Here is a 14,213-nt window from a genome sequence, read left to right as displayed (position 1 = left end):
AGGAGGCTCCTGGTTCACGTGTGAAGTACGTACATACGAACGTACGTACACTTGTACACCAACTAAAATCAATCAACATTTTCCTCAGGTGTGAATGATGATTGTGAGGCCAGAGCCCTTCTCATCATACACATGCCAAACATTTATGTATCAGGACAAATTAGTCCCAAGCTACTGTAGAACCCGTTACCGTGCGTGTGTGACATTAGTTGTGACACTACGGGAGTAAGAGATCATGGTTACACGTAATATTGACTCTTTCATAACATTCTGCTTTTATATTCACGTCTTGTCTTGTGGAAGTTATTTGCTCATTGTTGCCATTTTTTATTTCATTTTGTCAGGTATATTGTGGCCGGATGATTGCTGTAGAATATGAAATAATTGGAAAATCCACATGTATGTCTTCATGGTCATTGTAACCTGCACTAACTTTCACCATATCATGATCATTACTGTGGCGAAAGATTCCATGGTCATTATAGCCGTGTATGATGGGATCACGTGAAGCTTCAGGGTGATATAACAAGCAAATGTTGACTCGTAAGAACATACAAAAAACAAACTACATATTTGATGTTGGGCAGATCCAGGCTGATGTTCAACGATGCTTGTGGACCACATGGGACCTATGGGCAGTTAAAGGTGTATCATATGTGTGTGTGTGTGTGTGTGTGTGTGTGTGTGTGTGTGCTTAATATATGCATATAAGGGGGAGTTTTCTACCCTGGTAGCCCGGTCTCTTAACCTTAGTGTATCAGTGACGTGGTCCTACTTGCCAGGTCGGGTCTTACCCTGCGTATGGTGGGTATGTTGTGGTCCTCGTGGGGCTGATGGCCCCCCCTGCAGGACGGGTGGTCACAGGTCTTGGTGGTCTTCAGCTGCTGAACCAGTTCCGCCCAGCGGTCCGTGCCCTTGGGTTGCCGATTCTTAGAGGCTGCGGCCTTCACCGCGGCCTCCCGCCAGGCCAGGCCTCGCCGCCGCACCAGCCGCATCCCGCCACACCTGCGGCAACAAAGCGGACACCATCATCCTTAACTCTGACTCACCTGAATGATCGTATGCTCATAATGCTCTCCAACCCACCACGTTGATAATACTATTGCTTTAATGCTGTCAGTCTGGCTTCAATGCTGTCAATCTGGCTTTAATGCTGTCAATCTGGCTTTAATGCTGTCAGTCTGGCTTCAATGCTGTCAATCTGACTTTAATGCTGTCAATCTGGCTTTAATGCTGATAGTCTGGCTTTAATGCTGTCAATCTGGCTTTAATGCTGTCAATCTGGCGTTAATGCTGTCAGTCTGACTTTAATGCTGTCAATCTGGCTTTAATGCTGTCAACCTGGCTTTAATGCTGTTAGCCTGGCTTTAATGCTGTCAATCTGGCTTTAATGCTGTCAATCTGGCTTGAATGCTGTCAGTCTGGATTTTATGCAGTCAGTCTGACTTTAATGCTGTCACTCTGGCTTTAATGCTGTCAGTCTGGCTTTGATGCTGTTAATATGGCTTTAATGCTGTCAGTCTGGTTTTGATGCTGTCAGCCTGGCTTCAGTGCTGTCAGCCTGGCTTTAATGCTGTCAGTCTGGCTTTAACGCTGTCAATCTGGCTTTAATGCTGTCAGCCTGACTTTAATGCTGTCAATCTGGCTTTAATGCTGTCAGTCTGGCTTTAATGCTGTCAGCCTGACTTTAATGCTGTCAGTCTGGCTTTAATGCTGTCAGCCTGACTTTAATGCTGTCAATCTGGCTTTAATACTGTCAATCTGGCTTTAATGCTGTCAATCTGGCTTTAATGCTGTCAATCTGGTTTTAATGCAATCAATCTGGCTTTAATGATGTCAATCTGGCTTTAATGCTGTCAATCTGGCTTTAATGCTGTCAATCTGGTTTTAATGCAATCAATCTGGCTTTAATGATGTCAATCTGGCTTTAACGCTGTCAGTCTGGCTTTAATGCTGTCAATCTGGCTGTAATGCTATCAGTCTGGCTTTGATACTGTCAATCTGGCTTTGATGTTGTCAATCTGGCTTTAATGTTGTCACCCTGGATTTAATGCTGTCAATCTGGCTTTAATGCTGTCAATATGGCTTTAATGCTGTCAGTCTGGTTTTGATGCAGTCAGCCTGGCTTCAATGCTGTCAGTCTGGCTTTAATGCTGTCAGTCTGGTTTTAATTCTGTCAGCCTGGCTTCAATGCTGTCAGCCTGGCTTTAATGCTGTCAGTCTGCCTTTAATGCTGTTAATCTGGCTTTAATGCTGTCAGTCTGGCTTTAATACTGTCAATCAGGCTTTAATGCAGTAAATCTGGCTTTAATGTTGCCACTCTGGCTTTAATGCTGTCAGTCTGGCTTTAATGCTGTCAATCTGGCTTTAATGCTGTCAGTGGTTTTGATGCTGTCAGTCTGGCTTTAATGCTGTCAGCCTGGCTTAAATACTGTCAGTCTGGCTTTAATGCTGTCAATCTGGATTTAATGCTGTCAGTCTCTCTCTAATGCTGTCAGCCTAGCTTTAATGCTGTCAATCTGGCTTTAGTGCTGGCAGTCTGGCTTTAATGCTGTCAGCCTAGCTTTAATGCTGTCAATCTGGGCTTTAATGCTGTCAATCTGGATTTAATGCTGTCAGCCTGGCTTTAATGCTGTCAATCCGGCTTTAATGCTGTCAGTCTGGCTTTAATGGTGTTAATCTGGCTTTAATGCTGTCAGCCTGGCTTTAATACCGGGAAGTGATGGCATATAACAACTGTTGAAGGATAGGTAACCTGGTGGTGCATGACGAAGTTATCTGTTGGAAAGCAATAATAGGTTTGTTGTTCCAAATCCTACTAGGAATAGATGCCTCTCCCCTTACTTAAGGATATACCTCTCCCGCTGGCGCAACCATCTACCATAGAAGGAATATACTGACAGTGTTGCCATTAACTTGTCTCAGATCTGCAGGAGGTCCAGAGTCCAATGATGTGATGAGCTTAAATTAAGATCGGTTAACGAATGTATTCTCCACTCCTATTTGTACAATTCCTGGATTATCTTCTCTTTCTTAACATTCATTTTTTGTTTGACTTTTTTCTGACGTCTAACCTAAGCTAAGCTAAGCCAAGCTAAGCAAAGCTAACCCAACCTAACCTAACCTACTGTTGAAGTGATTTTTTGTGTATCATTTCTCAGCCTACATCCAGTGTTGCTCCTCTCTCCTCCAGCCTAGTTCTCCCTATCATCACCGTCTTCACCTATTCATTCTTTTTTTAGATTGCTCGACAAATTTCAAGTTTCTTACGCAATCTTCATGTATTTCACCTTGTTCTCATTAACCAGAGCCTCAAACAACACCTCAGGTCTGCACGAGAGAGAGAGAGAGAGAGAGAGAGAGAGAGAGAGAGAGAGAGAGAGAGAGAGAGAGAGAGAGAGAGAGAGAGGAATCACTAGATCATCTTGCAGAGGAACTAACACGAGGTGTTGTGTACGACGAGGGTACGAGCGGTCAGCACACATTAGGTCGTGTTATGTTGAAGGAACCTCCACCAGGAAGACTGGTACTACTGAATATTTACCTACAACAATACTTACTTAGGATATAGATAACTTAATATAAAGATTACAACAATACTTACTTAAGGATATAGATAACTTAATATAAAGATTACAACAATACTTACTTAAGGATACAGATAACTTAATATAAAGATTACAACAATACTTACTTAAGGATATAGATAACTTAATATAAAGATTACAACAATACTTACTTAAGGATATAGATAACTTAATATAAAGATTACAACAATACTTACTTAGGATATAGATAACTTAATATAAAGATTACAACAATACTTACTTAAGGATATAGATAACTTAATATAAAGATTACAACAATACTTACTTAAGGATATAGATAACTTAATATAAACATTACAACAATACTTACTTAAGGATATAGATAACGTAATATAAAGATTACAACAATACTTACTTAAGGATGTATATTGCTTAATATAACCATTACAACAATACTTACTTAAGGATATATATATTACTTAATATAAACATTACAACAAAACTCACTTAAGGATGTATATTACTTAATAAAACCATTACAACAATACTTACTTAAGGGTATATATTACTTAATATAAACATCACAACAATACTTACTTAAGGATATGTATTACTTAACCTAAACATTATAACAATACATATTTAAGGATATATATTACTTAGTATGAATAAAAGCATTATAACAATACTTACTTAAGGATACATATTACTTAATAGTCCCAATGTCATGGGTGAGAAAATAGTACTGAACACAAGAATCGACTTTATTACCATCAGAAAAATATATTATATTCTCTTGTGATGGTGGAGACATCAACCATGACTCGCACTATCATAATAGATTTGACTACGAGAGACATGTCGACCCAGCCTAGTCCTCATACAACTGGTGATCTACAGTGGCAGTGCCATGTATAGTCAGTGTGTTCCGTGTTATCCTGGGAAAGGTTTGTGGTCACTGTAAAGGTACTGTTGTCACTGTATATATACTGCCGTAACTGGGGTTGAATTCTGGTCACTGTAGACACAAAATGGTCAATGCATATGTGCTATGGACACTATAAATGCACTGTGGTCACGATTAATGCACTATAGTCAAGGCAAATGCACTATGGTCACAATAGATGCACTATGGTTACGATATATGTAATATGGTCACGGTAAATGGACCACGGTCACGGTGAATGCACTATGGTCAAGATAAATGCAATATGGTCACGGTAAATGCACTGTGGTTACGAGAAATATACTATGGTCAAAATAAATGCACAATGATCACGGTAAACACACCATGGTCACGATAGATGCACTCTGGTCATGATAAATGCACAATGGTCATGATAAATGCACTAAGGTCAACATAAATGCGCTATAGTCATTATGTATGCACTATGGTCACAGTAAATGCACTATGGTCGGGATGAATGTACTATGGTTATGATGATTGCACTATGGTCACGTTAAATGCACCACGGTCACTATAAATGCACCATTTTCACGATAAATGCACCATGGTCACGTTTCGTCTTATATACAGAAATGTAGCGCTCTGTCTACCATGAGTGTTACTTTCTCATTATAAGTGTACTATGTCTACCATGAGTGTTACTTTCTCATTATAAGTGTACTATGTCTACCATGAGTGTTACTTTCTCATTATAAGTGTACTATGTCTACCATGAGTGTTACTTTCTCATTATAAGTGTACTATGTCTACCATAAGTGTTACTTTCTCATTATAAGTGTACTATGTCTACCATGAGTGTTACTTTCTCATTATAAGTGTACTATGTCTACCATGAGTGTTACTTTCTCATTATAAGTGTACTATGTCTACCATGAGTGTTACTTTCTCATTATAAGTGTACTATGTCTACCATGAGTGTTACTTTCTCATTATAAGTGTACTATGTCTACCATGAGTGTTACTTTCTCATTATAAGTGTACTATGTCTACCATAAGTGTTACTTTCTCATTATAAGTGTACTATGTCTACCATAAGTGTTACTTTCTCATTATAAGTGTACTATGTCTACCATGAGTGTTACTTTCTCATTATAAGTGTACTATGTCTACCATGAGTGTTACTTTCTCATTATAAGTGTACTATGTCTACCGTGAGTGTTACTTTCTCATTATAAGTGTACTATGTCTACCATGAGTGTTACTTTCTCATTATAAGTGTACTATGTCTACCATGAGTGTTACTTTCTCATTATAAGTGTACTATGTCTACCATAAGTGTTACTTTCTCATTATAAGTGTACTATGTCTACCATGAGTGTTACTTTCTCATTATAAGTGTACTATGTCTACCATGAGTGTTACTTTCTCATTATAAGTGTACTATGTCTACCATGAGTGTTACTTTCTCATTATAAGTGTACTATGTCTACCATAAGTGTTACTTTCTCATTATATGTTCACTTTTCATGACTAAAAACACATGACGTTTCGTGGAAGTTATCTCCCGTGTGGAACACAAACGGCTCCTGCCATCCCACTTTACTTCCCAGCGTCAAGTCAGCAAGTGTCAGACATGTATTTGCTGGAGTTGTTCAGGCTCCAGGTAGCGGAGCAGCAGCAGGTCATCCTTTGTTGTGTGAAGGTGTCAACCTGCAGAAGACCTGCTGTCGCCTTCATGAACTACGTCTTCTGTATGTTTCACCGATGTACTTCGATCCTGACCCTTGACCTTCTGCTTCCCGAGAACTCTAGAAGGTCAAAAGCACACAAGAAGCAACGTACATTTTCACTATCAAAGGGAAAGCTGTCCAAACACAATGTAACACACCACAATCTCTTGCATGAAGACCAAACTTCCATCAAAAGAATGTAAGTGTCATCAACAAGCATCTTGATCAACCATGCTGTATGACGTCATCCACCTGCTGTTTATCACAAATAAGAAATAGATAAAAACGTTGTCCAGCCAACGACACTTGACCTGCGACCTTCTAACACAAGCATATCATGAAAGCTAACCTGCTCTCTCCACCAAGTGAGAGCAGCTCCACACTTCACCTACGTCCGTTTGAGTCTTGAAAGCGTTAGGACACTGATGACGTCACCTTGAATAAGATGACCTTAGACGAGAAGGGTAGAGGGGAGGGGGTGAGGGAAGGGTGACTAGGGCGTCTGAAGACAAGGGCCCAGGTCAGAGCAGGGTGGGCCAAAAGGTCTGGGGAACCTTGAACATGACTAGATATTCTGTGGTCACCATGCACATGAGGCCAGGTTAACCCACAGCTACGTACATACAGTCACCAGGACCCATATTCTAAGAACAAGATTCAAATTACGAAACTATTGCCCTCAATATGATCACATCTTGATCAGGTGAAGTCATACAAGTTTTTATGAGACTTACAATAGCTGTTCCAGACGAAGCACAGTACATACAGGCCTCTACTATCTTTAGCGGTAGAAAACGAGACGCAGGTCAGGGAATCCAAGAGTTGCATTTCTTTTTCTTTTTTACAATGGGGTTCCAGTCACGGACAACAGTCACCATCACATCAAGGCCAGGACTTAATTGAAATATAAAGAGGCTAATGAAATGGAAAAAGAAGAGACCATGGAAAAATCTACGAACTTAAGAAATTTACGAAAGCATTTTACGAATTTACAAATCCATATGATATTGTTGGCACTATCAGTCCATCAAACATACTCACTTTTGGCCTCCCACATAACGTTCTCTTTCCACACATTCTTCAGCGCTCCCAGAACCTTCGACCCCTCCTCACCCCATGACTTACTTCCGCTTCCATTGTTCCATTTGCTGCCAAGTCTGCTCCCAGATATTTAATCTAAAACACTTCACTTCCTCCAATTTTTCTTCATTCAAACTCAGACCCCAACTAACCTGTCCCTCGTCCCTACTGATCCTTATATCCTTGCTTCTACTCATAATCACCCTCAACTTTCTCCTTTTTCACATTCTTCCAAATTGTCTCCAACTTCTGCAGTTTCTCACTCGAATTAGCCACCAGTACTCTGTCATAAGCAAGCGAATGATTCACTTCCCAGGCCTTCTCATCCCCCCAGAGACTACATACTCGCCCTTCTCTCCAAGACCCGCATTTACCACCCTTATCACTCCATCCATAGAATAATTGAATAACATAGTGATATCACACACCCCTGCCGCAGATCGACCTTCACTTGGAACCAATCACTCTCCTCTCTTCGTACTCGTACACATGCCTTACATCCTTGATCAAAACTTTTCACTGCTTCTAGCACCTTACCTTCCACACCATATATTCTTAAGACCTTCCCCAAAGCATCTCTATCAACCCTATTACATGTCTTTTTTTTTCCTAAGTATTTCTCAAACACATTTCTCAAAGCAACCACCTGATCTACACAGCCTCAACCACTTCTGAAACCACACTGCTCCTCTTTAATCTCATGCCCAGCATATGCCTTCATCCTCTCAATTATTACCCTCCTATACAACTTACCAGGAATACTCAACAAACTTATACCTTTGTAGTTAGTACACTCTCCTTTATCCACTTGCCTTTTATCCTTTCTAAATAACTTTTTTAATTGCAATACCATCAACTCCAGCCGCCTTGCCGCATTTCATCTTACATAAAGTTTTCACCACCTTTTCTCCCTTCACAAAACCACTGTCCATGACTCTTTCATTTTGTATATCACCCCGACCAAAACACCCTGCATCTGCCACTCAGTCACTAGACACATTTAACAGTCCTTGAAAATACTCACTCCATCCCCTCACTTCATTACTACCTATCATCATTTCCCCCTTTGTCCAATTTATCGATGTCCCCATTTGTTTTCCTTTCCTCCTCACATTACTTCCTTTCAAAACATCTCATTTCCCTTACTCCTCACCCTAACTCTCATTGCGTGAATTTCAACCCCTATCCCATTCTCTTGAAACCCTGCCGCTTTATCTTATACATCTCCCAATCATTTGCACTCCCTCCCTATAGGTATTGCCCAAACGCCTCTCTTTTCTCTTTCATTAGCAACTTTACTTCTTCATCTCACTTTTTGCATGTCACATGCATCTCTCGCACATGCCATCACTGCTTCCCTAAATATCATCCATTCCTCACCAACTCCCCTCACTTCATTTACTCTCACCTTTTGCCATTCTACACTCAATCTCTGCTGGTATCTATTCACACAAGTCTCTTTTCCAAGCTCACTTACTCTAACCGCTTTCTTCTCCCCAACATTGTTTCCTTTTTCGAAAACCTGCAGAAGTGTTCACCCTCGCCTTCAAAATATAATGATCAAACTTCGCACCAGCTGCCCCTCTCAACACATTTCCATCCAAAAGTCTCTCTTTTACGAACCTATCAATTACTGTATAATTCAATAATTGTCGTTGATCGTCTCTAGTACTCGCATACGTATACTTGTTTATATACCCCTTTTAGATCAGGTATTCCCAGTCACCAGACCTTTCAGCACACAACTCCACAAGCTCTTCACACTTTCCATTCATAACACTGAATACCCCAATACACCAATTATACCCTCAACCGCCACATTACTCACCTTCGCATTCAAAGTACCTATCACTATTACCTGGTCTCGTCACCAAAACTGCCGACACAGTCACTCAGCTGCTTCCAAAACACATGCCTCTCATGATCTTTCTTCTCATGGCCAGGGGCATAAATCACCTACCTCTCGCCATCCACTTTCAGTTTTACCCCCATCAATCTAGAATTTACTTTCTTACACTCTCTCACACATTCCAACAGCTCCTGCTTCAGTAGTAGTGCTACTCCTTCCTTAGCTCTTGTCCTCTCACCAACTCCTGACTTTATTCCAAAGACATTCCAAACCATTCTTCTTCTTCCCCCTTGAGCTTCGTTTCACTCAGAGCCAGATCATCCAGGTTTTATTTCCTCAAAAATACAACCTATCTCTTATCTCTTTTCATCTTGGTTACATACACACATATTCAAACACCCAAGTCTGAGCCTTCGAAGAGGATGAACACTCACTGTCTGTATCCTGTTTCTTCTTTTAAACATTGAAATATAAGAAATATAAGAAGGAGAGGGTCTCCAGCCCCCGCTCTCACCCACTTTGGTCGCCTTCTACGACACGCGGGGAATACGGGGCTGAATTCTTTCTCCCCTACCTCATATATATATATATATATATAGCGGATGGGACCATGGAAGCAGAAGTGAATCATAGGGTGGGGGAGGGCGCGAAAATTCTGGGAGCCTTGAAGAATGTGTGGAAGTCGAGAACATTATCTCGGAAAGCAAAAATGGCTATGTTTGAGGGAATAGTGTTTCCAGCAATGTTGTATGGTTGCGAGGCGTGGGCTATGGATAGAGTTGTGCGCAGGAGGGTGGATGTGCTGGAAATGAGATGTTTGAGGACAATATGCGGTGTGAGGTGGTTTGATCGAGTAAGTAATAATAGGGTAAGAGAGATGTGTGGTAATAAAAAGAGTGTGGTTGAGAGAGCAGAAGAGGGTGTTTTGAAATGGTTTGGTCACATGGAGAGAATGAGTGAGAAAAGATTGACAAAGAGGATATATGTGTCAGAGGTGGAGGGAACGAGGAGAAGTGGGAGACCAAATTGGAGGTGGAAAGATGGAGTGAAAAAGATTTTGAGTGATCGGGGCCTGAACATGCAGGAGGGTGAAAGGCGTGTAAGAAATAGAGTGAACTGGAACGATGTGATATACCGGGGTCGACGTGCTGTCAATGGATTGAACCAGGGCATGTGAAGCGTCTGGGGTAAACCATGGAAAGTTCTGTGGGGCCTGGATGTGGAAAGGGAGCTGTGGTTTCGGTGCATTATTACATGGCAGCGAGAGACTGAGTGTGAACGAGTGGGGCCTTTGTTGTCTTTTTCCTAGCGATACCTCGCACACATGAGGGGGTAGGGGGTTGTTATTTCATGTGTGGCGAGGTGGCGATGGGAATGAATAAAGGCAGACAGTATGAATTATTTACATGTGTATTTACATGTGTATGTGTATTTACATGTATATGTCTGTGTGTGTACATATATGTATACGTTGAGATGTGTAGGTATGTATATTAGCGTGTGTGGACGTGTATGTATATGCATGTGTATGTGGGTGGGTTGGGCCATTCTTTCGTCTGTTTCCTTGCGCTACCTCGCTAACGCGGGAGACAGCGACAAAGCAACCTAAATAAAATGAATGAATATATAACCTGTTCAACACGTATAAACACAGATACAATATACACAATATAAACACAGATACAATTTTTACCCCAATACAATTTAATCTTGTAAAAATGGAGATATTTACAAGCAAAATGGAAATTTAAAAATATTATAAAAATTTTCCCCTTTATGGGAACACAGGGTTTTAGCCCCAAGTATGAGGGGGGGGGGGGGGGGGGGGGGGGGGGGGGGGGGGGGTTCTTTTGGCGACGCACCATTTTGTAGGGGAAAAACCCCAAAAAATGGGCTTTGGGGGGTGTGGTTTTTGTTAAAAAATTTTTTGTGTGGAATTTTTTTGGGGGTTTTCCCCAAAGGGCCCCCCTATTTTTAACGTATTGGGAGAAAAAGGAGTGGTTTGGGCCAAAATTGGCGGGGGAGGGGGGGGGGTATTGGCGCGGGGGGGGGGGGGCCCCGGGGCCCCAAAGGGGGGCCCGCCCCTTTGGGGCGGGGGGGGTGTTCCGGGGGGGGTAGGGGTGGGTGGTTTAAAAAAGGGGGTTCTTTTGTTTGGGGGAGATTATGGCAGGGGGTTGCCCTGTGTGTTTTTGGGCCTGGTTGGGGGTGTAAGTAATGTAATTTTAATTTTAATGTTTGATGGGGAAAAGTAATGGAATGTAATGTAGTGTAATGGGAAGGGAATGAATGGGAAGTAATGTGGTGTGGGGTAATTTTAAAAGTAAAGTAATGTAATGTAAAGTAAAGTAATGTAATGTAAAGTTTTTAATTTTAATGTAATGTAGTGGTAATGGAATGTAGTGTAAAGGAATGTAATGTAATTTTAATTGTGTTTTTGGTGTAAATTAAAAGGGGTGTAAAGGGTTTTAATGTAAAGGTGTGTGGGAATGTAATGTAATGTAATGTATGTGTGGGAATGTAAAGTAGTGTAATGTAATGTAATGTTGTAAAGTAGTTTTTTTTGGGAGTGTAATGTAAGGGAATGTAGTGTAATGTAATGTAAAATTTAAAGAGGTAGTGTAAGGTAATGTAATGTAGTGTAAAGTAATGTAAGGGAATTTTAATGTAATGTAATGTGATGTAATGTTGTAATGTAAGGGAGGTAAGTAAGGGAATGAATGTAATGTAATGTAAAGTGGGGTAAAGAATGTAAATGTAATGTTGGGGTTTGAATGTAAAGTAATGTAAAGTTTAATTTTTGTAGGAAGTAAAGGGGTGTAATGGAAAAGGGTGGGAAAGGAAAGTAAGGGGAATTTAATTGTGAGGTTGTAATTATTGTGGAAAGTAATTAGTGTAATGTTGTAATGGGAGTGGGTTTTAAGTTGTAATGGATGTTGTTTGGGAATGTGTGTAAAGTAAGGGAAAGTAATGAATGTTTTTGTGGAAGTGTAATGTAATGTAAAGAAATGTAGTGGGATGTAATTAATGTAAGGTGTGTGTGGTAATGGGGAAAGTAGTTGGGGATGTAATGGGGGTAGTGTAATGTAAATTTTATGTAATGTAATGAAATGTATGAAATGTAAGGGTAATGTAATGTAGTGAAAGTGGTAATGTTGTGGAAATTGTAATGTAAGGGTTAAGGGTTTGGGGGAAGGGGTTAAGTAGTGTAATGTAATGTAATGTAGTTTTGGGGAATGTAATGAAAATGTTGTAAGTAGTGTATTTGAAAATGAAATGTAAGGAAAAGGGTAGTGTAGTGAAAGTTAGTGTAAAATGTGGGGGTAGGGGAATGTAATGTTTGGGTAATGGGGTGGGTGTAGTGTAATGAAAGGGTAAAGGAAATGAAATGAAATGTGTGTTTTTGTAATGTAAGGGGTAGGGGGTAATGTTGTATGAAAATGTAATGAATGAAAGGGTATGTAAGGGGTAATGTAATTGGTTAATGATTTTTGTGTAATGTAATGAAATTGTAATGAAAGGAAAGTAAGGGTAGTGAAATGTAATGTAATGAAAAGAGGGGGTGATGTAATGATGTATGTAATGAAATGTAATGTATGTATGGAAATGAAATTTTAATTAAGGGTAGTGTAAAATTTGTAGGGGTAAGTAATGTAGTGTAATGTAAGGTAATGTATGTAGGTAAGGGTAATTTTGGGTAAAGTAGTGTAGTGTCCTTTTTAATGTAGTGTGTGAAATGTAATGTATGAAAATGAAATTTTGTGAAATGTAGGTAATGTAATGTAATGTAGTTTTGGGGTATGTAATGTAATGGTAGTGTTTGAAATGTATGAGTGTATGTAATGTATGTTTTAAAAATGTATGAAATGTAGTGTAATTTTGGTAGTGTTGTAATGAAATGAAATGAGTGTAAGGGTAAGGAAATGTAATGTTGTAGTGTATTGGTAATGTAAATGTAGTGTAATGTAATGAAATGAAATTTTAAAGGTAATGTAAAGTAGTTTTAGTTTTTGGGAATTTTAAGGGTGTGAAAGTGTAGTGTATGTAATGTAAGTAGTGTAGTGTAATGTAATGTTTGTGTGTAAGTTTTAGTTTTAATGAAATGAAAAGTGGTAGTGTAATGTAATGAAAAGTAAGTAGTTGGTAGGGGTAATGAAATGTAGTGAAATGTAAGGGTAATGTATGTAAGGGTACTGAAAGTGAAAGGGTATTGTAATTTTAATGTAGTTAATGAAATTTTGTAGGGGTATGTAATGTTGTGTGTTGTAAATGTAGTGTAGTGTATGTAATTTTAAATGTAGGTAGTGTATGTAATGTAATGTAATGTAGTGAAAAGGGGTAATGTAATTTGTAGTGTAATGTAATGGTAGTGTAGTGTACTGAAATGTAGTGAAAGGGGAAAGTGTTTGTAAGGGAATGTAGTGAAGTTTTTAAGGGAAATGTAGGTGTAGTGTAGTGTTGAAAAGTAGGTAGTGAATGAAATGAAATGTAGGTAGTGTAGTGAAAATGTAAAATGTGTGAAAGGGGTAATGTAATGTTTGTAGTGGTATTTTGTAAGGGAAAAGGTAGGTAATGTAATTGTAAGGGTAGTGTAATTTTGAAATGTAGTGTAGGGAAATTTTGTAAGGGAAATGTGTTTTGGGTAATGAATTTAGTGTATGATTTGTAGTGAAATGTAATGAAAGGGGTAGTGAAAGGGGAAATGAAAGTGTAGGGGGTTTGTAAGGGTGTGTATGTAAGGGGGTAGTGTAATGTAATGTATGAAATTTAAATTGGAGTGTAGGGTAATGTAATGTAGTGTAGTGAAATGTAAGGGTAATGTAATGTGTGTTGTTGAATGTAGGGGTGTGTAAGGAAATGTAATGTGTGTAGTGTATTTTTGTAGTGTAAGTTTTAATTTGAAAGTTTTAGGGGTAATGAAAATGTATGAATGTGTGTATGTTTTTAAATGTAATGTGGGGGGAAGGGTTGAAATGTGGGGTAAGTAAAAAAATGTGTGAATGTGGTAGGGGTAATGTAATTAGTTTGGGGTATGTAATGAAAGGGTAGTGTAGTGGAATGAAATGTGTGTATGTAAGAAATTTTGTGTAGTGGTTTGACTG

At 39.5% G+C, this 14,213-nt stretch overlaps 1 protein-coding gene across 1 annotated transcript in view; it reads right to left on the bottom strand.

Annotated features, from left to right (window-relative positions):
* Window positions 1–999, bottom strand: part of LOC139766861 (uncharacterized) — a 53,803-nt gene extending 52,804 nt beyond the window's left edge. Inside the window, exon 1 of the mRNA XM_071695848.1 lies at window positions 795–999. Coding sequence (XP_071551949.1) covers window positions 795–995 — 201 coding nt within the window. The 5' untranslated portion in view covers window positions 996–999. The remainder of the gene's footprint in view (window positions 1–794) is intronic.
* Between the last annotated feature and the right edge of the window lie 13,214 nt (window positions 1,000–14,213).

Source organism: Panulirus ornatus, chromosome 58 (genome assembly GCF_036320965.1).
Source record: "Panulirus ornatus isolate Po-2019 chromosome 58, ASM3632096v1, whole genome shotgun sequence".
Classification (NCBI taxonomy): Eukaryota; Metazoa; Arthropoda; class Malacostraca; order Decapoda; family Palinuridae; genus Panulirus; species Panulirus ornatus.
This window is presented reverse-complemented; position numbering and strand designations above follow the sequence as displayed.